The sequence below is a fragment of the Protomyctophum parallelum genome (assembly GCF_964188405.1).
Source record: "Protomyctophum parallelum genome assembly, chromosome: 12".
Lineage (NCBI taxonomy): Eukaryota > Metazoa > Chordata > Actinopteri > Myctophiformes > Myctophidae > Protomyctophum > Protomyctophum parallelum.
The window spans coordinates 37,522,733-37,548,365 of NC_139712.1; the positions used below are offsets into that span (position 1 = coordinate 37,522,733).

At 41.1% G+C, this 25,633-nt stretch overlaps 1 protein-coding gene across 1 annotated transcript in view; it reads right to left on the reverse strand.

Annotated features, from left to right (window-relative positions):
• Positions 1-25,633, reverse strand: part of vipr1b (vasoactive intestinal peptide receptor 1b) — a gene marked incomplete at both ends in the record, with an annotated part of 43,560 nt that overhangs the window by 15,346 nt on the left and 2,581 nt on the right. The window contains 3 exons of the mRNA XM_083777776.1: positions 3,592-3,689; positions 7,530-7,630; positions 17,932-18,042. Coding sequence (XP_083633902.1) covers positions 3,592-3,689; positions 7,530-7,630; positions 17,932-18,042 — 310 coding nt within the window. The remainder of the gene's footprint in view (positions 1-3,591; positions 3,690-7,529; positions 7,631-17,931; positions 18,043-25,633) is intronic.

A 25,633-nucleotide genomic window follows, 5' to 3' on the forward strand; every position in this document is an offset into this window, starting at 1 on the left:
TGGGCATATGAGGTTACCACCCGACAGAGACGATATTATGTTAATACATGTATGTCAAGGGCCTGCTTCACATAAGGGCCTGCACAGTCTAAACACAAATTAAAAGGTTGTGTCACTGGCGCCAGTCCCGGTGCAATCACATGCACGCACGCACGCATGCATGCATACACATACACACACACTAAACCTATACTCAAATATACTAATCCTAAACCCACTCTAAATACACACTAAACCTATATGCTCTATATGTCTAATATGAATATGAATCCTCTCCTAATTGTAAGCCAAATCATTTTATAACCATAAAACAACCATTTCTCTTGGGAGGACCAGGGAAATGGTCCTCACGAATGTTTCTTAAATGCTACTATACTGTACTCGTGGGGACAGTTGGCCCACAAGTATATGCACACGCACGTATGCACGCACGCACATAGAAAGTGTGCGTTTTACTAGTGTGAGTCACTAGTAAAACCATCTTGTCTGACGTAAAAGGACACCTTAAGTTGGCTGTAAATTCCAGGGGATACAGTTATTGCCATTTTAGTTTCAGCGTGGACACCGGCCAAAGTTATACTTAAAGGAATTTCATCACACGCAGGTGGGCATTCACTTCCTTGGTGGAAGGGGCTGTCCGCTAGGCCTTATTTGAACCTGAAACTGATTTGTATGGGAGAACTCTATTGAAGCCTGCAATGTCACTCGTCCGTGATATTGGCCAGTAATCTTATTTGAGATGCCAACGATCGTCGAGAGGCAGAAGAGATAGAAGATAGAAGAGATGGTTAATCCCCTAATGCTTCAATGCCACAATCCGCAGACCATGTCCCCAAAATGAAGGAACTGAGACGTACAGAGGATGAATGTGAAGTGCCAACTTTTGGCCAACAACTGCGACCAGTGTTTGTTCCCTTTTGCTACTGTCGTGCAACAAGCTCACATCATTTCACATTGTGAGCATTGTTTAGTAATTTATTTTATTTTTTGAATTCTTGAATTCTTCATTTATCATATATAATGGCATTGCAAAATGTTTTTCACTTCTGATGTTTTCCTCATCACTCAGATCTCTATTACAGTCTATCGTCTCTGTCGGTTGGAAACCAAACTTGTTAGTTGTCAGGATTCAAATAAAAAAACAGCAAAAGTATCAAATCTACAAGTATGTGTGTGTGTGTGTGTGTGTGTGTGTGTGTGTGTGTGTGTGTGTGTGTAAGTATTTGTAATAAGCAAATCATACAAATACAATCATACAAATCATACATATGAAAATCATATATCTTTATATGTATCATCAATACAATCATACAAATCATACATATGAAAATTCCAATGTGTTTCTCATGCTCAAAAAGCACAAAATAGTTTGCAAAAAATGATAAAATTAAGATAAGTAAAACAAATTGTCAGATAGTCGCCATCTTTGAAATATGCTAAATAGATGTTCAGCCACACCCAGTCATAAAGATAACCATTCCAATATGTTTCTAATTGTCAAAAAACATGATTTGGACAAAATGTTTGCATTCATAGCTCATCAGGTTCAAAGGTTCTAGACAAAACCTTTTTAGGTGGCAGACTGGCGGCCATATTGGATTTGGCCACTATGATGACCCGGAGGGTTGCTGGATCGGGCACGGATTCAACAAACTCAACAAATTCTGAACATTTTGAGCACCTCCGAAAATCTGTAGCTCCAACAGTTTAGAAGATAGAGCCATGTTTGAACTACTGTATAGCGGTCATTTTTAAATGGGTGTGGTCATTTTCGGGTATTTCAACCCGGATAGAGACTTTTTCACAATTCACAAGTTGTTCACGGCATATTAGTCAAGAACAGTTGCGATATTCTCTCCTAAATGAAGTGCATACATATCCTAGCCAGGTCCTCTACTAAAGCTCGAAATGCTCGTACATCTGCTACTTTTGATGCTTTTGTGTGACCACAATCAAAAAATGCTGTAGTAGGTGATAATTTACAAAAGAAACACAAGTTTGAATATGGAGAATTGGAGAGATGCTGCCCGACAGCCATAATCTCAACTCTTCAGCCTCCACCCTAACCCGTAGCACTTGCACTAGCCTTGACGACCTTGCAGGCTTATGTAAAGGCTAAAATGTTTAGATAGCATGGTATGTAGACAGATGCCAGGTCATTTGTAGACCTGGCAACATATAGTGTGTATGTATAGGTTCAGATATGAACACACACATGCATATCCAAACCCAGCAAAAAACTAAAACAACCATAAAGTATAAAACAAAAAGAAACGCTCGCACACTGTGGGCTCAAATTGCAAAGATATATTGCACTTGCTGTGACGCTCGAGACATCACAGCATTCAGGTGCAATTAAAAAGGGTCTTTGCAACTGGAGCCCACCCAGATTTTACATTTTGCAAACTACTACACAGTTGATAATCATCAAATGTCCTGTGTGTGCTAGAGTGACCACCTCCAAATAGTCCATTTCCAAAACAGCAGACCCCCTGTTGCAGGACAATGCAATTACACTAAATACCCTGAATTTGTATGCGGTAATATAGCACATTTGCTACCCCTGCTGTAAAACGGTAGCAATATTTATCATATTATTATAGCAGTCATCTCAATCAATTTGATTATCAATGCATTGCTGTATTTAAATGTGAAAATCAGACATTTTGAGCTCCCAAAGTGTTAGATTGTAGATTGTCTATATTCACTATATTTAAAATATATCCTAAGTGGTTAATTAAAAAAGTACAATATTTCTACTTGAAATCTACCAGAGTGAAAGTCATGTGCTCTGCAAAAAATAGAATGCAATAAAATAAGTGGTGGAAAGTAACTATAAGTACATTTACTTAAGTACTGTACTGAAAATGTCCAATTTCCAGTATTTTTGAATCTACATATCAGAGGCAAATATTGTACTTTTACTCCACTACATTTATTTGAAAACTTTAGTTACTGGTTACTTTGTAGATTTCCATTATTATGTCAAAACATACACTAACCATTTCAGACGAATTGTGAGCTTGCAGATAAGATGAATTCTATACATTTTGGTACTTTGTATATTTTGTTGCCCATACTTTTGTGCTTTACTCAAGTACATCTTTAACCCATTTAGACCTGTGGACAATTCTACAAATCATGACAGTTTTCTGAAAACCCTAGGTTTCTGTCAGTGATTCTCAAACTATTTCATGTCAAGGGCTCCAAAACTTATATGTAATTGGCCGCCGACCCCCATCTGAAAATATGTTGTTCCAGGGACACCCCAGAAGTAAAGATTTTAGCTAAAAATGTTCGCTCTGAAAGAATATATATTCAAAGATTTGCACCACATTTTCAGGATAAAAAAAGAAAATAGCAGACCTACAAGCTCGTAGCGCGGCACTCAGTGCCTCGCTATGAGCTTGTAGATCTGCTATTTTTCAATAGCATAATGCTTAAAACACCAAAAGGGGTTCCCGACCCAAAATGGGTTAATAGCCTATACCAGACTTTTACTTGTAATGGAGTAATTCTACATTGCAATATTGATACGTTTACTTAAGTAAGAAATGTGAGTACTTTTTCCACCACTAGTAGCCACAGTACCTGAAGATGCTAATGATGACGATGGCAGTGATGAGGGACAGCAGGGAGACGCTGTGTCCAATAGTGTAGCCAATCTTCACTTGCAAATAGAACTTTCCCTGTAGACAACAAAACACCAAGAAGTCAAGTTGTGTCTTAAAATCAAATTCGTTTTAAATGACATGACAAAGCAATAATTAAGGAGGAGGTGACAAACTGAAGACTGAGCCTATATGACACACAGCATGGGAGCCCCCTAGTGCCTCCCTCTTCACATTCAATAGATCCCGTGATCTTTTGTGGCCAGATGTAATTTCCTGGGGTCTAGTAGGACTATAGTAAATAATAATAAAGAAATCACAGTAATTCAAAAATGTGTTTCTAAATAGTTTAAAAAAAAGGCACAGTAGTTTAGGGATAAGGCGTTTAGCATGGACGAAAATAGAGCCCAGATTGTATGGGTGAAGGGTTATGGACATGAGTTTGGGTATATATATAATATAATATTTATATTTATATTATATACATATTTATGTTTACCCCATTTAAAAAATACAACCTCGCAGCACGTAACTTCAGGCAGCACTGCAAGCTTCCACGTCTGCTATTTTGAAAAATGAGTGTGAGAACTAATTTAGAAGGCATTTGTAGGTTATATGGAACGGAACAGGAGGATTCTTTGGGAGAGATTACAGACTGTACCAGACAGACTGTATCAAGGTGATGCATTTTGAGGCAGAATAGTCTTTTGTTCTCTTGTGATTCACATCATACTTTGACCTTTAAGAATAGAGTTGCTGAACAATAATCATGTGCCATTGCCATGGGCCAGACAAGAACACATTGTACTCCTGGAGCAACCATTGGCTCCTCAAGGTAACAGACAGCATTGTCTGATGTTGAAAATACATGTATTTTACACAACTCCATCAAGGATATAGGGCTGGGCGATACGACTTCAAATCAACATCATTAAAACGTTTAGCTTGATTATGATAAATAAACTTTTGTAGCCCATCTACAAACTGGCATTGCGATTTGACGCGTTCTGAGCTTGTAGATTCACAATTTTTGTGTGCCGCCATTGTACATAAAAATAGTACAATTGTACAATTGTATAATGCAGCGTTACGTGGTTAATGAGACTAATCAATTTAGTTGAATTCAAAAATATATAATACAATTATTTTGTGTCCATTTGTTGATATATTAAAAGAATATACCTGCTTCTCGATTATTTGATCAACCTGCTGTACAGTATAAGAGCAAGATTAAGTCGCTTATTGCTTCTACGTCAAATATATATTGGTTTCGATATAATTTTCGGTTGACTGCCCGGTTGACTGGATTGACTGCTCTAGAACAGTAGTTCTCAAACTTTTCCATCAAATTCCTTTTAGAGTCCCTCACAAGCCTTGTCCCTCCTGAGTTGCCCATGCATGTCAGAAGGCAACAGAGTAAGGGATCCACATTTGTGGAATAAACTGAAATTAAAGTTAGGCAGTCTACCTCACTTTTAAAACTCTTAAAGATAAGATGTAATCCTGACGTGTGTGTGAAGTGTGTGATTATTGCTTCTGAAACATCTTTCACGTAAAAACTTTTTTTCTCTCTCGTTGTAACAGGTATTTGGCTATTTTTTGAAAGGGGCTAAATATGTCATTATTATTCTTTACTATAGTCCTACTAGACCCCAGGAAATGACATCTGGTCACAAAAGATCACAGGATCTACTCAATGTGAAGGGGAGTTACTAGGGGGCTGCAATACTGTGTGTCATAGTCAGTTTGTCACCTTCCCTTTCAGATATCTTTCTTATAGGACTATATTAATTAATAATAAAGAAAAAATGCGTAATTAGCCTCTTGTTCGAATGCCCCCGCTGTCAAAAACAGTTAAAATCGCTATAACGAAAGAAAGCAACAATTGGAAAAAAAAGACGAAAAAATAAAAACACTCATCTTTTACTTTCTCTATAACAACCTAAAATATGAACCTTGGTTGAAAAACAAAAACAACATTGTCCTTTGGCTGCCTGGGACCAACGTGTCTTTTATAGAGACACGGTGTTGAGGTGTTACAGTAAGTAGGCAGTAGGCAGCTTGATTTGATGTACAGTATCAGGCACTTGTGTGCACACCAGTGCATCTGGTGTTGGTCACAAAAGGTGGTCATACGCCGTAGCGGTGCATAGCACACCACTACACCACTGACTGGCACCCACTGTGAAAGCTTTTACCACCTAAATTGTTATTCATGATTTCTACAAGAAAGAAATACTGAAAGAAGTACCAATGCATCAACATCCAACTCCATCCAGCTCCATCAAGGATATAGGGCTGGGCGATACGACTTCAAATCAACATCGGTTATTAAAACGTTTAGTTTGATTATGAGAAATAAACTTTTGTAGCCTATCTACAAACTGGCATTGCGATTTGACGCGTCCTGAGCTTGTAGATTCACAATTTTTGTGTTGGTCACAAAAGGTGGTCATACGCCGTAGCGGTGCGTAGCAGACCACTACACCATTGACTGGCACCCACTGAGAAAGCTTTTACCACGCTGCAGAGTACACCACCAATTTTCATAGGTCCAAAGTTACAAAGTTGGATGTTGATGCATAGGTACTTTTTTCAGTATTTCTTTCTTGTAGAAATCATGAATAACAATTTAGGCACAATTTATAGCAGAAGCTCTTATGCAGAGCGGCTTACATTACAGCACAAAATCACATACGCAGAGTGAAGGTAAAAAAAACATGCTTCTTACGCTAATAACACGGTATAAAATAAGGTTGTCGTCCAGCTCGTAGACACAATGCAAAAAATACTTTATTTGAAATGGCACACAACCAATGATTCAATGTGGAGTCGGCCTCCTTCTTTTAACCTCTCAATCCCTCCGTCTATACTCTAACCTAACAGACCCTAATTGGCCCTGTACTTGGTTTGCTCTTCTTAGTTTCTACACCGAGCGTGTAGATCGGCTATCTGTCTGGTGAATGTTCCCTCACAATAGGTTGTGCTACTGTTCAAAATGGTTAAAATGAAGTGGTTTTATGTTTCTCAATGTTGATACATTCAGCATTGTTGTCTGTGATCATGCAAAGTATGCAAGTCAAAGACACTAAATATGAACAGATCAGAAATGATCAACATGGATCAAATCTTAATGGAAGCACAGGAACAAAATGTAGAGGACAGATTGGTTTCCTAAACAGAAACAAGTCCAGTTGTTATCTTGCTAGTAGAAAGAGTATTGTTCAATATGTAATTATGTATTTCTTTGATTATGGTGCTGTATGTATGCTTCGCTGATGAAGCAGTCAGTCTACCACAGTGCTTTACGATTTATAACTGGCGATGATTATTACACCCATCATTGTTTTTTATATGATACTGTAAAGTGGGTTGGCCATCTCTCGCAGTTTGTAGAGAGCAACATTGTATTTTCTTTTTATTTATAGGCCTTGTTCCTTCCTTTCTACCTATTCTCGCTTTTAGATCCAAAGATTACTGGATATTCAACACGTTCACAAACACACATTAGATGTACCAGTAACAGTAAACAAGGAAAGACTGCTCCTTTATTATGCACCACACCGATGGAACAAACTTCATGACTCTACAGGACACACTACATAGTGACTGCACTGCACCCGTTTCATGTAACACTATATTTATTTGCATCTGTGATATTGTAATGTGGTTCAAATGTTTGTTATTGTTTTTCATCATATGTATTGTTTTATTATGCTGTGATCAGGGCGTCCTTGAAAAAGAGAGCTTGCTCTCAATGGGCTTCCCTGAATAAATAAAGGAAAAAGAAAGAGAGCAAACTGAAGGATTATCTTCACTCTGGCCTTTTCTACCCACCGACCCCTTGCTGTGCTGTGGGGTTCACTCACAGTGTTCCCTTTGCATAACTGTATTAGTGTCACTTAAGGTCTCACTCACATCATCGCCAGTGCTGTTGAGATTGTATCCACAGTTCACCAAGATGTCAACGGGATGCAACTCTGTCCAGCCATCTGCCGTGCAGTTTTTGGAAAGGTTACCTAGTGTAGAAAAGAATAATCAATAAGTCATGTCCATTCAATCAGTATAGACTATTAAATAATTCTCTCTGGCCAAGTTGGTTTGAAAACAATCCATGTACTGTCATCGAATATTCTGTTAGGAGGCTACTGTGGTTTGAAATCTGAGATGCATCTGAAGATCACCATCATCATTCTAATGCTTTCATGTTAGACAAGCAGAAATTATGAGTTGGAACTATCGCCTTCCTGATCCCTGCCTGTTCATTTGTTCAAGCCCAAATGCAAATAAACAGCACTGATTCTGAATCTATTTTGAACCGATCAAAATTAAAATACTAATGTCTGCTAAGTAAATGAATAGGGGCGGGTGTTAATTGACTATAAATGTGCGCCCAAGTTTGTACGTATGCACGCAGACCTGTGCCCCTCGCATGCACAAATATACTGACACAATAATCTCACCAATGTCACCAATAATTGTCTCTCTCCCGACAGAGAGGGGTGAATTGATGTCCAAACTAGAAAAAGTGCTCCTCGGAGCACAGGTCTCTGCCAGATCAGGTAGGTTATTGTGGCCTCCTGGTGGCCCTATAATGGGCCAATGTGAAATTTCTTCTTGTACCTTTGACGGCAATTGGATGTTCAAATTCAACAAAACGAACCAATCCTGCAAACTTTGGAAAGCAATTTTAGCCAATTGAGATAGAATATGGAAAATCGGACAGATCCGTGTTGGCCACATGCCTATAGAGATAGTGTGTACAGATTTGCGTCATGTATGGATACAATCTGTAGGAATAATATAAAAAAATAATTTATTTATGGCGACAACTCTGGTATAGCCTCCGCTGTTATTACAGCATCTGACTATAGAGCGTCCCATTTTTCCCATAGACATTTCAAAACGTATTTATGTAAAGACCTTATAAGCGTCGTACAAACCCAACTGGAGTTGTGACAAATCATGACAACAAACACAATATTTTGGACCAAACTAATAATTACAAAGAAGAAAAACAACAAAAAATGTGTTGTAACCTGCTGTTTTCTTCTTCTAATTATTTGTTCGACCTGAAAAAATGTGTTTGTTGTCATGATTTGTCACGACAAAAGTTGGCTTTGTACGAGGCTTTAAAAGTCTTTAAATAAATACTTTTTGAAATGTCTATGAGGAAAATGAACAGAGAATCATTTCCTGGGCCCTGGTAGGGGGCGGGACTGCGACGCTCTATAGTGTCAGAACTATTGTGTTTTTGAGACATTAACCACTTAAGCCCCTACTGTACATATTTTTCGTACAACAATATATATATATATATATATATATTTTTTTTTTAAGATATTTTTTTGCGGCTTACGCCTTATATTGGTTTTTTGAAGGGACAGACAGTAGGCTGACAGGAAACGGGAGAGAGAAACTTTTTAAAAAGACATTAATATATGCCTATTTTGCAATTAAATCAATTAAATCATTAGCTGTGACAGTCTGCCAAAAAGAGCTTTTGCAAGACAAATAATGGACATGGTTTTGTCTTGTGTGATAGCCTGGAGTGGGCGACTGGACGTGGGTGGTAGAGCTTTGCGAGACTTGTTTTGCTCTCTGTTTATTTAATGTCCCTATCCTCCCTTAACCAAAGTACTGAATCCATTTAAACACCACCAGGATTTAGCTGCAAAGACCATGAAATCCTGGCTGATTCCTCCAGGCTTCAAAGAGCTGTATCAATTTATTAGACTTTAAAAAAAAATTACATTCACAATAATTGACTTATTGTAATGAATACATTACATTACTGGTACAAATATTACAGATTTTAAATGAAAGCATCACTTTTTCCTTTAGGAAAATAGATGAGTGGAGCATACCACATTCCAGAGAAAAGGTCTATAAAGTGTACAGCAATGGCTCTAAAAGTGGTGCCCGGGACCCTCAGGGGTCCTTGAGGCAGTTCCAGGGAGTCCCCAGCTAAATGTACACCATTACAATAATTTAAAACCACTTTATCCATGTATATGTTGGCTGTTCAAAAATAGCATATGTATAGCAGAGAGAGCCAGCAGAAACATATTCCATGAGATTCACCAATTGTACAATGGATACATTGGATTGAAAGATCAGTAGTTTCCATAATGGTGTTCACGTTGGTAAAAAGGTTAACCCATTCAGGCCTAAGGCCGATTCTAAAAACGCCTCTAAATCCTGACCTAAGGTTTCTGAAAAACTTCAAATATTGATAAAGCAGAATCAAAAATTTTACATTTTTGAATACTGTACATACTGTACAGAACCCAAATATGGGTTCCCGGCCTGAGGGGGTAAGGTACAAATAGGGAACCCCGCCCAGAATGGGTTAATATGAGCGATCCTAAAACGTAATCTAATCCATTCATTCAGCAAACCACACACATACTGTAGTCAAAGATTTTTTATATATCGTTGCTGTCGGGGGAGAAACCTCATAACTCAAATTGTTTAGTTTTTTTTTTAACATAAATCAGTGCTATTTAACACCTACGTCTGTGTGTTGTTTCGAAAATATTGAACCAATGGAAAGTAGTAAAAAGTGCTTTGGACAAAAACTCCAGTGGACCCTCAAAATGTCTGCTAAAGCAACGAACTCCACCACCTCTCCCCCTCTCATCCTGCCACACTAATAGACAGCGCAACACCCCATCCTTTGTCCGTCTTCTCCTACCAAACCACACCGTTTGCACACATCTCACCATGCACAACACCAACAGCATGCCTGTCCAGACATCAACCACTACTTTGCATTCATACAACTGTCATATTTACAGTACAATACCCATTTATATGAAATAACACATTCTTGCGCAAGCTCAACAGCCTACGTCAAAATCGTCATGTTGGCGTCTACTTACGCCAACTGCGTTCACTTAATGGGGCCAGTCCTTCACAGTGACACACGCGTTACATGAACCACGCGACCGGGATAGTTTCTTACCCCTTAATGTCCCTACCCCTAATGTACAGGATTATATAGGTCACCACTTTTGGTGTGACACTCTGTTTCTGTTTACATTGCGTTGTCAACACGTGCCGAGTTGACAAAGATTGACAGATTTCGGAGAAGACTGATAGTTTAGGCTTACCATACGTCCTCTTTTGCCTGGACAAATCCTCTTTTGGGGGACTGTCCGGGGGGGTTTTATAAATTCCTTCAAATGTCCGGGGTTTTACACATATCTGTACGCTCACAGACCATTCAGATTCAGAGTATTACAATGCACGTTCAATGGTTCGTAGTGGAAAAACACTGTGGGAGGCGGACTTTCAGCCCGAACCCCGGAATGTGTATTATTCATAACTGCATGCACGCTGACAGCATGGTCCCGACAGCAGGTCAGAGAAAGGTTCGCTGTCTGCGGATAGACTGTTGTGTTGTCTGCTCTCCATGAGGAAAGCTTGAATTGCAAAAGAACTATCTCATCATTGACATGCAGAAAAAGTAGGCTACTGTTTTCTTAGCTTTGTGACTGACCAATGAGATGCAGATTGTATTGTCTGCAAAGGAACTATGTGTCTGTCACAAATAAAAGTTCTGTCTTGCAAGCCCATGTCAACAACACAGACAAGGCAGCTGTGCGCGAGGCGAGTCCTTCTGCAAATTAAATTGACCGAATATTATTTTGTACAACCAAGCAAAGCATAAGATATGATGGTTTGGAGAATAGGCAGGTCTCTGCCTAGAGATAAACCATTGCATACAGGTTCAACATTTTTAATTTCAAGGACCCCCATAACTCTGAGAGTAAAACCAAATGGACACATTTGGAGTACCATTTGATTCCATTTGTACAGTATCAAGAGTTAAAAGTTATAAAACAGTCCATTTGGTTCCATTTTTACACTCTCAGAGTTACAGACCTGTAAGGGTCCATTTGGTTCCATTTGTACACTCTCAGAGTTACAGACCTGTAAGGGTCCATTTGGTTCCATTTGTACACTCTCAGAGTTACAGACCTGTAAGTGTCCATTTGGTTCCATTTGTACACTCTCAGAGTTACAGACCTGTAAGGGTCCATTTGGTTCCATTTGTACACTCTCAGAGTTACAGACCTATAATGGGTCCATTTGGAACCCCCTCAAGGAACCATGAGGGTCCCTGGATCACACCTTTGAGAGCCACTGCTTTAAATAAATACGTAACTAATATACAGCATATTTGATGAAATTTAGGAGCATAACTTTTTTTGTTATAGATTATTTTGCAATTAATTAAAACAGAACCGCGCACGCACGACACATGCACACGCACAACGTGCACATGCACGCGCGCATGTGTCCTCTTTTTGGTCATTCAGAATATGGTAACCCTATCAGATAGTTTATCCTTTAGTAATTAGGCTGTGGAAGTATTCACACTACTTTTGGATTTATTGGGATTGGCAATTTGGGGAAAGGAGGAGGAGGAGGTGATCATGCAGCTCCACAAGACCACAACAGTAGGCTCAAGGCTGCATTTCACACTACTTTTGGATTTGCAGGCCCGGCGCCACGGGGGGGAAAAGGGGTGATAACCCCCTAAATCAACCTCTTTGCCCCCTTAGATCAAAAGTGGAAAAAACTCTATAGTTACAGACTTCCAGGCATTCAATTAAATTCCATTGCTTGAAAGGAAGGAAGTAAGGATGAATCAGCATCTTAATGATCTCCCATCTAGAACTGGAAAAACAACAACATTCCTCACCTATAGGCCATCCTTGGGGTGGGGAGGGGTGCTAATGTCATTGTTTCAGTGGTCAGGGTGCTTAAGTGGGCAGCTACTGTAACTAGCCAGGGGTGCTAATGTCATTGTGCTGGGTGTGGTCAGGGTGCTCAAGTGGGCAGCTTAGCTACTGTAACTAGCCTATACAGTACAGTACAGTACAGTACAGTACAGTACAGTACAGTACAGTACAGTACAGTACAGTACAGTACAGTACAGTACAGTACAGTACAGTACAGTACAGTACAGTACAGTACAGTACAGTACAGTACAGTACAGTACAGTACAGTACAGTACAGTACAGTACCAAAATTCTAGTGGAAGTAATTGACAATGTATAAAGTTACAACACCAACTTTGATGAGGCCGGTTTTCTTTATTTCCTGAAAAATGTATATATATATTTTTTTATGGGAAATTATAATAGAGCATTGGAACACACATTTTATTTCACTTTTAATATTCACATATAGAATCACATCTTAAATATGGGGCCAGAGCCCTCTATGTGTCGTACGTTAGACTGCAGATGGATAGAGAGACATAGAAACACTTTAGATATCTTCCCAAATTTCGCGAGAGTGTGTTACTGGGATAGAGAAAGGTCGATAACAAATTTGTCTCGCTAAAGAAAACCATTTTAGTATGAACATTTTGGAAATATTGTGTGCCTGACGATTGGGTCCAATATTTAGTTCAGTGACCATGGAGCTAAATAATGGTTTCCCCCTGAAAGAGAGAGACAAGTTAATAAATGCCTTTGTAAATAGGCAACCCTGATCTTTGCTCCTGAGTTGTGCACTAAAAGTGCACAAATGTAACCAAACTAGAGGTTTGCGCGGCATCTAGCAACCTACTGTACGCAGCCCTCTTTCTCTCTTTTTCCAAGCTTTGCTGTTGTGCAGTGCCTTATCAAACAATCTGAAAAGATTTGATTGCCGTCAGAGCTAGACCATTTTGGCCGGAATCATGGTCAGTCCTTTCACAAGGAAGGGGGGGGGGGGGGGGGGTATGACAGGTGGGTGGTCATATAGGAGGGGGTGGAGGGACTGGATCAGGTGGGTGGTGCTATGGTGAAATCCAGGTATACTCAATGAACTGGTGGGCGTGTCTATATAAAAACAATCTTCACAATTTCTATACACTGTTTAATAGAGGGGGGGGGGGGGGGGGGTTGGGGGGGGGGGGATCAGGGCACCCCATCTTTAAGGTTTTGCTATGGCATAAATACTATTAACTGGTGTAGCTACAGTATATAAATATAGAAGATAATAGTTGCATTGCATATCGCCGAGTCACTGACAGCTGCTGTAAGGCGTCTCTGCGAAATCTGGCGTAGTGTGGGGCCTGTGAAAGGCATATTTAAATGACTTTCAGCTGCCACATTTATCAACACTGCACCATTGTTACACTGTGATTGGCGAGACACGAGCGGTAATTACACGTGAACCCTGCCGCGAGATAACTTCTGATAAAATCCTTCTTCATGAGCAGAAAGCCACACAAAATATAGGGTCAACACTATTTGTCTGGTCCACACTGGCTGTCAAGACCCAGAGAAGCGGTAAACCTCAGTAATCGCCCACACAGCAGCTTATTACGGCTGCTAATAGCATAATCCGTCAGTTCTCATTCAGTGAAAACATTGCTTTGGGACGACATATATGTAGTCACCTCTCTCAGGGCATTTTCTACCGATCCTTTGCAGAGAGTGCAGTGCATTTACTTTTTGCTTTGTTGCCTGATATCATGGTTCATTAACTGTGAATAATGGAGGGCGCTCAGTGGCGCAGTGGTAAAGTAACTGCCCACCCTCGCTAGGTGCCGTCTGAGAAAAGACGCCAGAACAAAAATGGGGGGCATGTCCAGGAATTCCATGTTGTTGGCCACTAAGCAGTTGGGGGTTCAGTGTCTTGCTCAAGGGCACTTCAGCAGTGTTGGGTGAGTGATGACCAATCACTTCCTGACCCAGATTTTTGCTGCCCAAATTCTAATATTGCATTTCATTGCAATATTAGAATTGCTTAACCTCATTTGCTTAACCTTAAGTTTGACAGTAAATTGGAGGACAAAGAAAATACAGAAGCCATAAACACAATCTCTCATCTCTGCTCCTGTGATTCATCGAGCCACCGGCGCTACTTATAACCCTATACTCTTTTCCCTCCAACACAAGGGCAAGGCGATTTGGCAACGGAGCATAATGCCACAGCAGAACAGGATCAGATCGACCCAACCACAATTAACTAAACCTTAACTTGTGCATTCCTCTTGGGTCACCATTTACCAATGCAAATCTTTCAAAGCTATCCTTGTTGTCGGAATGGAGATTACTCTCCTGGAACGTAACACGACATCTGTTGCAGTAATGATAATTATGATCAATAAACCCTTCGTATCTGTAAGCACTGAACCATGAACCAAAGGCTCAATAAATATAACCAAGTGCGGTTTAGCCTGTTTAGAAGGTGAGGATGAATCTTCACTCACTGGTGGTTCCATCAACCAAATCACTACTGTTTGTAGTAGGGATTTAGGCAACAGCAGATGGAGGTTATGCCAAAATAACCCCAGGGCCTGCTGGACTAGCTGGGTATGGTAACCCCATGATATGCGATTCCAATTACATACAGTAATATTCCATTTTTTATAATATGCCATTTTTCTGGTAAATATAGCCCCCCACAATTTTGAGAATGGAAACAGGCAAACAGTACAGTATGTAGCCTATTGCCTGTTTGATGGTCCTTGTCACACCATTTGTTGCTACATTTGGTTTGGGGAAAATCATGTTTCTGCAACAATCAGTGACATTTGTAACCCCCATGGTTGGTGAAATACATTGTTTTAGCTGCCCACGTTCTATGGTGCAATAGCATTTAGAAATGTCTCGCTGCACCTCATATAGTAATGGGCCAATAATGCGCCAGAGCACACCTCATTCTAACAGGTGCACAGATGAAGGTGCAATAGTATTTTCTCACTGTACCTTATATAGTAATACAACATTAATGTGACACACAACATTAATGTGACACACACACACACACACACACACACGCACACACACACACACACACACACACACACACACACACACACACACACACACACACACACACAGGTGGAGAAAATTATCCAAAGTAGGTGCTGGGTGTGTAAAAAGGACTGGGTTTTCGTGCCGCGTTGCACCTAATGGCCCCGGGTGTAAGATGGCAACATGGCTACTCCCACCTGCAGTCCCATGCACCACATAGGCCAAGAGGCTGACTCGGTACAGGGGCTGGCAGTGTTTGGACAGCATTGGTCACTCCAGCAACACCATCTGTATACCCTGAACACTTCTCCAAGCCGTGTGGCGAGTGTTTTCTGTGTCCAACCATTCTGCCAGAAAGATCTCCAAGTCAGAGAGTTGTTCAGGGATAGCACTTACCCTGTAGCCATTAGACATCTGAACTCATAGTACATGCATATACAGTAGCACACAAAAACTGGATGTAATTTCCTATGCTGCTGGTTTTTGTTTTTGTATTGTACTTGTCCTTCTCTTGTTTGTGTATCTATGGTTGTCTGTATATGTTGAGTACGAACCAAGACAAATTCCTATCAACTTGTTGACATGGCAAATAAATTATTGAATCTTGAATCTTGAATCTTGAATACTTTTCTGAGGGTTATTTGTGTGTGCACATCAATATTCATGTTGCACTGTTGAAATGGAGTGTGTATGCGTGTGCGTGTCTGTGGCTCTGTGCGTGCGTGCGTGTATAGAATGTGGGCCTGAAAATGTTGACAGACTTTATACAGACTTGATTGTTAGCTAAGTGAGCCACCAAGTGTGCCATGCCCATGATAGTGTGGCAGGCAGACAGGGGACGTTCAGTCAGGCGGCAACCCAGACCTAATCCCCAAGGACAGGAAGCAGTCTCCTGAGCAGTCATGGGCCACTGCCAGGAGAATTCCATGCTAGAAGCATTTGTTTACAAACATTGAGACTGGCCGCACGGGTGACTGTTTCATGTAATCAATTCCGAACAGATCCCCAAACCGGTTGTTTTGGGGAGCGCTGGTTTCAGTTCTCTCCTCGTGTGTTGGCTAGAGAGGCGCACCCTAGCGAGACATATACTTCATCACACAACAGTATTGCGCACCGAGAACGGCTGATCTACAAGCTCACATCGCGTCGCCAATGCGGCCCGCGGGCCGCTAATTGGGGAACCCTGGCCTAAGCCATCAACTCCTCCCTAATGACCCAGGAATGTGAGAGAGATTTGTTGCATGACTAGCCCATGCTCTATATGTGACATTGTGAGTGACTTGAGATGTTTTGTCACATAACCTGAAGTGTCCTATATAATACAAATTTCGGCACTTTGGCTATTTGACATATTAGATTATTCTGCTGTGGACCGGCACCACTAGAAGGACTGGTGTGAGTATATAGCATACTTCCGCTGCTGGAGAATAAGTAGGTGGAGAGACGGCTTTTTCATAGCTTTATTTAATATTATTTCACATGGCTTCCATACGGCTTCCAAAAGCGACAGGACAGTTCATCAACATACCACTGCAGCACTCAGCCAAGTTTAACTCCTTTCTCAAGTTTACTCTGTGGTGTTTCAGACTTTCAGTACACATCCGAGTGCTGCGCACATCATTAACTCTAAACCTCGGCAGTTCGAGTAAACAACGGGTGAAACGTGACGATTCCTCCTTGTTGCAGTCTCGTCTCGGTCGGACTGAAGGACCTTTTCTCTGTGAAGCTGTGGTCTCTCCGCCTACTTCTTCTCCAGCTGTTAAACACAGCAGTGTAACAACTCAACTGGAAGAACTCTCCTAAAAAGGAGATTTAAGACGTTTCTACCTCATGCCATCATGTCAACATCGCAACACAAATAATACAAACTATGAGAAACTACGCCATCTGTACGCCATCTGTACTGAAATTTATTCCTACAAAATCACGACCGTACGTTCAATGAATGAGTGGCTGCCGAGAGTTCCAGAATATTTTTTTTTCCTGAGGCAGATTCGTCTGGATTGCAGGCTAAACTTTCCTCAGCCAGAAAAGTTGTACAAATGCATGACCAAACCTATGGTGACAGACAATGAACTTGGCTTTGCCTATTACCTAAATACTTCGGTGTCTACTGATTTGAATCATTAGAGAATTATTGTAAGTGCACTGAGATACTTAAGGCTGTAGCCTGTAACACCTGCCCCCTTAGACAGAATCATCATTACTGAAGAGGATGACAGGAAAGTGTGTCAGTGTACCAACACAAGGAAAACTAATGGGCCACACAAGTGCAGTGCTTTCCTCAAGAATTTTGCATCCCCAGTGTGGCAACCAATATTTCAAAGCTCTGTAGACACATACACATTCCTCTGTCTTGGAAAACCTCGTACATAAAACCATTACCCAAAATCAAATGTCGAAAATAACATAAGGAAGATTGCAGACCCATAGTAGCTCTCAGTGATTATGAAATCACTCGAAAGAATACTGTTACAACATCTTGTTAGAAGACAGAAGAAAGGGTAGAAACGTGAATTAAATCAAATTTTCTTGTAACAAAAACAGTTTACCTTTGTGGTTGTCACTGAAATAGCTGAAGTAATTGGGGCAGGTTATGGTAACCACTTCATTCACCTTGGCAGATGGCCAACAGGCAATGATATCCCACATGCCTTGGCAACCTGCCAGGAAAGAACATTTACCATTAGCACAGTTACTCGCTAACTCAAAAGGACAGACAAAAAGGCCTACTGCACGCACCCACGTGTGTGTGTGTGTGTGTGTGTGTGTGCAAAAACATATCTAATATCACACTGATATAATCCACAGCCAGCCATGTTTTGATACATATACACACAAAAAATTAGAAACATTTCCAATCACTACTGTACATTAAATGAATATATGGTGTTGGTTCATGGAGATAAGAAGTAGGTGGCATTCATTCTTCAGGTGAGCCATACCTATTAATCAGGTGGCATCCCTTTGTAGGTGTCTCATAGAAAAATCAAATTCAAGGATAGCTTGCTGATATGAATATTCATGTAGCCTACTATGCAAAGTCAATTAAAATGCTAATGTATTTTTTCTAAGTAAAAAGGGAAATATAAACACAAGGCCTAGTTCAGTGGGAATAATTTGTTGGTGTGCTGGACAGCGTTTAACTTGAAATGATGGATACAGGAAGTGGTTGAATATGACAGGGTAGCACTAGCAATCACGTCGCAACCGTTTCATCGACAGAAACCGGATTGATCTCCCCCTCTCCGGACCTGTCGGCTGAATGGCCAAGCTTTATGTAATGTGCTGCATCGAGAATATAAGTGACAATGTATGCAATGGAAAAGAAAGTGGGCAAAAGCCATAATGTGCAAGAATGTGATAACAGAATGGCAGTTATGTTGGGATGGAAAAGAAAGGCATATTTATCAAATAAAAGTGGGCAAGATGAACATAAGCTACAGTATTGGAAGGAGGAGAGGGACCTCATCACAACATGTACATTATGATGACCATGTATTCCTGCCTTGCGTTGTTCACGTTCACGGCATGCATGGCCCGTTTGGGTGCCGGTCTAGTAATAAGTAAATACAATCTATCAACAATGAAACGTTTACAGCAGTTATCCTGAACAGGCATACTGTTATGGTTCTATAGTGTACATTCCAGGGTGCTTATAGATGAATGTGCCAGAGAGTCAAGTAGGGATCATTAATCTGAATGTTGGGGGTTTATATTGGCACAAAGGAGAAAGAACCCCTGTTAGGTCATCATAGAGGGATGGGAGGGGTTCCTCAGGAGTCAGCTTCCAGTATGGGCAGTGGTGTAAACTAGTGTTTACTCAAGTGCAATTTAGAGGTATTTTTTATTTTATTTTTCAACTTTACTGGAGTATTTCCATTTTTGAGCGGTGCCTCCGCGTCATTAGGGAGCTTTGTGTGTCCCTATGCATGTATGCATGTATGTATGTCTTTTTCGCTCCCGATCCGATTCTGATCATTTGATTTTGCGTATCTGCAGATACCGATTTGCCCCTTTTATTGGCATCCTAAGAGCATACTTTTTCTCATGGCACCAAATCTGAGGATTAATTCCGAGATATACTCCGCTGAAGATCGTGGCCATTATGGGGCTCTATGGACTGTTTTTGTTTTCTCTAGTTCGTTTCAAGATGGATGTCGTTTCAGGCCATAGGAGGCCTGCCGTAAACGGGTGTCGTAACTGTATCAGGGACAGTCCGCCCTAAACCATCTCGCCCCTCGATTTTTCCGCCGACCGCTCGGTCTGACGGTTCTTGTATTCTTTATTTTGTTTTACTGAGAATAAGGTTAGAAATAAGTTTAGGGTTAGGCATATAGTTTTACTGGGGTTAAGTTTAGGTATAGGGTTAGGTTTAGGCATAGTTTTACTGGGGTTAAATTAAAGAATAAGGTTAGGTTTAACCGTTTAAGCATAATTTACTCAGGTTACCTTAGTAATACCAGGCCGCGCAGTTCCGCCGGCTGTACGCCTGGGGAGAGTAGTTTGGTATTCGTCGTAACCCGTCTATTTACGGGCGTGGCAGTAAAGTGATAACCTTTGTAACCCGTCTAGAGACATACAGTATATGGCTCTAAATGTGTAGAGAGACCAGCTGTCATATTTCAGAAGGGAGCATGACAAGTCTTCATCGCCTTACAAAGTGAGGTCTCTTAACTGTATCCTATATTTCTATTCTCTGTGCCAGTCCATGGAGATAGATTTTATTTTAATATGAGAAACCAAAGTACTCAACTTGATGTGCATCTTTATTTCCAGCTGCTAGACTTCTGCTGTGAGCAGTAAACTCCTATCTATATTCACAGCCTTACTGCCTCTTGCATTACAGGTTGAGGTCGCGTACTTTTTGTAGATTAGGCGTTTGTGATGTTAATCACAGGATTTCAATGAAAGCAATAAGGTACACCTGCACACTGTGTATTTGCTCGTTAAATGACCTTTCTCATGCCTGAGGAAGGTCCGGAGGGACCGAAACGTTGCTTCATTGAATAAGAAAATACTCATGTACCGAGCAAACACACAGTGTGCGAGTGTACCTTATTGCTTGCATTGATGTCCACTGGTGTGCACACCTGTACATACGCCTGATTTCTAGGTGTGCGAAAGTTTTCTCCTACAGTTAATCACAGGGTTTGACATTTTATGCTTGATGATAAAACATCAAACATTCATCTACACACTTACACTGTATACACGGTGGCGCTGACATTGATATTCTGTCAGGCTCAGCATAGCGATTGAAGTTGAACGGAGAAATGAAATAGAGTATGATTGATCTCCCCCTCTTTATTTTCACCCATGCAAATAACATCATATGCTTTTCCGCTGTGGCGTGTGTGCGTGCGTGTGGGGTGAGCAGATGATCCATAGGATGCCTGTCTGCTCCATAGGGTGCAGCTCTGCACTGTGACTAATCTCGCTGTTCTCATATGAGCAGGCTTAACAATAGCATGACGTGCTTTGTCTTGGAGATTTTATTGTTTCTTATTTATAGAGGTTCATACTTCTTGAACCCCTCAGCACCCTTTATTCAACTGCACTCAACTTGCAGCTCCAGGAAACCCTGCTGTGATTGGCCAGTAGTCGCTGTGATTGACAGTTCTCGTTTTTGTAACTGCGCAACTATGCCTAAACCTAACCCGTTAGAGGTTAGGTTTAGCCACATGTGGCTCTTTAGCCCCTTCCTAATGGCTATAAATATATGGAGATAACTATGTTTATTTTCTTCACATCTTTTAATTTATTGTTGCTGTAGTAGGCCAAACATCACACATACATTCTTACGTTTTTCAATATTGTAAAATGTGTACTTTAGAATAAATACAAAGTTTTCAACATTTCTATAAACAAAAATGTGCATAGCCTGCAACAATATATATGAAGCATCATATTTAATGAATGCTCATTAACATTAATTTATATTTACAAATGTTGATAGGCTATATAGCCAGTGTCATAAGACTCAAATATAGTTGCGGCTCCAGACAGATTTTGTATTCATGTTTTTGGTCCAAAATGGCTCTTTTGACATTAAAGGTTGCCAACCCTATGCCTAAACCTAACCCAAACCTCAGTAAAACTATGCCTGTCCGGGAGCCAATCAGACACACGGTAAGGCGGGTCCTGTATCCTGGAACGGCAGTGGGATCCTGGAGCTTTGATGGGATTCGAAATCACACGTCAGAACCCCCCGGGTGGGTCCCCATATGATTTTTGTTTTACATTAAAGTAACAATTTAAGGACTTGTAAGACCTTTTCAAACACATTGACTGCCAAGTCCTTGTGGGCACTGCTTTGATCCTTTCTTATCTGTTCAACAACCCTCAATAATGTCTCCACTTCCCTATCTGCTTCCTCGACAGGAACTAAGGTACTGTAGGCCACTCGCAAAGGTCACATCCCTAATGAATGAATTAACAGCTGTTGTCTGATGTGTGTGTGTGCGTGTGTGTGTGTGTGTTGTATTGTATACTATACTATACATATTCAAAGCTTGTGGCTGTGCGTCATACATATGGTGTCCCGGTGTTCTGTGACTTCCTAGAAACAAACGGAACGGCCATAAATATAAGGAATACTCTGACAGGGTGTATATCCTAGCATGCAGCCTGAATCATGAGAACACAGAACAGCTCAAATGCCAAAACAACTGTTGACACCCTTATAGGAGCTGTGAAAGAGATTGACCCAGAGTATTGGTCACAGAAATCAAAATCTCAGAAGTTGAGCTTCTATTTTAAGCCAGCATTAGTGAATCCCTCGATAGTGTATTGCCAAGGTTTTATCGCGCGTAACACTTACTTTGAAGAGCCAAATATCCGTAACCGGATGTTACAATGACAAACTGCTGTGTGTGGTGTCAGGACCAGTTGTTGTTGTCTCGGTCGGTGGTGGAAAAACCTGAGTGTCAGCGCGCCTGCTACAGCCCGTTGAAAACCCTTGTGTTCACCAGAAACGTCCCCCTCAATGTCGTTTCTGAGATACAGAGCTTTGAATGCAGGGCTTAGAATCGCGCAATTTTTGTGTGTTTTTTGATCCTCCATGTGCCAGACCACATACCCCGTTTTCAATTTCTGAGAGTTAATTAAACCTCTTCTTTCCAATACCCTTGCAGGGAGTCACAGCTGTGTTTGGGACACAAACAGACTAAACAAGCTGGTGGAGAAGGCCAGCGTCGTTCATTGGTGCTAGACTGAGCTTCTCTTCTTCCCAGCTAAGTCCTGCCCTATGCGGGAGCTAACTATTTCCGTAGACAACGCCCTGGTAACGTCTGTCCCAACAGCCAGGAATCTTGGTGTTGTCCTGGACAGTCAGCTCTCGTTCAAAGCTCACATCACAGCTCATGTAGGTTCACACTCTATAACATACGACGAATTAGACCGTTCCTCACCCAGGAATCAGCCCAGCTCCTAATCCAGACAACAGTCTTGTCAAAACTCGACTATTGTAACTCCCTCCTTACTGGCCTACCAGCATGTGCACTTAAGCCTCTCCAGCTGATCCAAAATGCAGCAGCTCGCTTGGTCTTCAACCAGCCAAAATTCTCACATGTCTCCCCCCTGCTCCGCTCCCTCCACTGGCTCCCGGTCGCTGCCCGCACAGAATACAAAACTCTGATGCTGGCATTCAAAGCAACCAAAGGTATGGCTCCCCCATATCTTACAAGTATGATTGAACCCTACAAACCCTCCCGCGCACTCAGATCAGCCAACGCAGGGAAACTAGAAGTACCCTCACTAAAAACGCCGGGACAACGCTCCACACGTCCCAAACTCTTCTCCCTTCTGGCTCCAAAACTGTGGAATGCACTTCCCATTGCAGTCAGAACTGCAGCATCACTCCCAATCTTCCGCCGTAGCCTGAAAACCCACCTTTTCAGACTCCATCATGGCCCATAGCACTTACCCTAACCCCTTAGATAGCATTTCTGTTGGCTTAGATAGCATTTGACACAGACTTATAGCATGTTATGTAGACAGCACTATAATTGTATTGTATATAGTCATAGCACGCCATAGTACATATGTATAGCATAGTAGTGAATATGTATAGTTTATTATGTATAGTGTATGTATAGTTTCATCATATAGATATTCCACTGTTACCTTCTTAGCTTACGCATGTTTCATGATAAATGCTTTTATGTGATGTATTCCCATGCTTTTGTTCTTGCTTAAATGTAAGTCGCTCTGGATTAAGAGCGTCTGCTAAATGCCTAAATTGTAAATTGTAAATTGTGCTAAACTGGACAGCGTGAAACCTGTGGCGTAGGTGAGAAGTTGAGAGCTGGGAGGAATCTGGAGGCAATCCTGGAAAACTCCTCTCACCCCCTCCATGATGAGGTAATGGGGGCGAAATGATCATGATAGGGCGATAGTCCATAGACCAAACTCTTTCACAACTCTACTGGAGTAACATCCATTCTGAGATCAATACAATAATGTTATAATTAGGGCTGGGACTCGGTTACAAAAAGAATAGCAAATTAATTTGAGGCTTTATCATACTATAATTCTAACAATGTCTGTGTGTGAGTGTGTGTGTGTGTCAGAAAGCATTATCTCCTCATTGCCTGCACAAATCGCTCCCACTTTTCACACAGGCATTGACCATATGCATATGGAGGGTGTAACGGAGCCCTTTTTTCGATTTGACACATTAATGATTATTAATTAATTAATTAGTCAATTACAAACGCACCCGGGCGCAGTACCCTTCACGGCCACAAGGGGGGCAAATATCTCACAACGGGTAAGGACTAGTTATAATTAATTCATCAAAATGAATCGCATATCAATATTTGACATATAAGCATTTTTGAGGGGCGCTCCTATATCCAGCTTTTGGTGTCAGTCCACAACTTTGTCCTACACAAACATTAAATTCCCATTGAAAATAGACATAGGGCTCCATCTTGCGCCACCCTTATCCCTTATCCCTAAACTTATTTGCCATTTCTTACTATTTTGAAAATCATTTTAAAATAGTTCAACTAGCCGATCTACATCTACACCTTGTGAGCTTGTAGATCGACTATATTAACTATTTTAAAAGGTTTTTTTAAATAGTAAAAAATGGCAAATAAGTTTAGGGATAAGGGATAAGGGTGGTGCAAGATGGAGCCCTATGTCTATTGTTGTGTAGTTGCAATCATATAATAATACAAACATATATATATAAATCATACATGGAGTGTTACTGCCATCTAACGGCTGTCTGGGAAGTGCACTGTAAAGGTTTATGCGCATGCGCCAAACTTGTTTTGTCAGTGTGGAAAAGTTTCCGATGGAGATCAGACCTGGAATTGGTACGTACAGTAAATGTATATATATTGTGGGAGGTCGGGTGGGAAACAGGACTCAGAGTGCAGTATCAGGGGTTAGACGCACGGTGGCGCCTCTGGTTTTATTTCAGTTCAGGTCAAACAATAGTCAATTTTACATCAGAATTCATCAGACAACATTCTTTCTTGAAGTCCGGTCTCCTAGGAGGGTTACGACACTGCAGAGGATGAGAGGGGTGGTTAGCAACGGTCAGAGCACAAGGTAAGTACAGGGTTGGGGCCTGAGACTCCGGTCTAGGCAATCTACCAACTAGACTTTTCCATAACTTTCCTTCTTCTTATTTTCCAGGTTCCAGAGGCGCCAGGAGCCCCCCCCCCCCCCCCCCCCGGAGGTAGGTATAAAGGTAAGTGACTTTCTCTATCCGCAGGGTACAGGAGAGTACTTTTGGGTAGAAGTACTCGGATACATAAAGGTGAGTAATCAGAGTAAAAGTACTTGGTTCGGGTCCGGGTGAGTAGGTAACCTAGGGCCCCTTAGGCTCGGCCAACAGGTGGGTACAAAAGTACTTATATTCTGATTTATCTCTATACAGTGGGCCCGCCGTAGCAGTATGTTACAGCAGCCAATGTGTTAACAGAAACAGCGTCTTTCTTTCTAATGACAGCCTTGGTCTTCTTTCACCAGGGTAAGGTAGGGCTCTCGCCAACTTAAAGTCTTTTACAGGTTTAACTGAACAGAAAGGGGCCTGTCTTCGTTCACAGGGCTAATGTGACACTTTAACTAGAATGTACTTTCTGTGATAACATCATCAATATCCTCTTCGTTCACATTCTTCAGGGTTAGCGTGACACAGGTAACTATACGTCTTCTCTTCAGTTAACATCAACAAGGTACTCTTCATTCACAATTCTTCTTATTATCCTTAGCTTCTCAAGCGTCTGTAAGTGC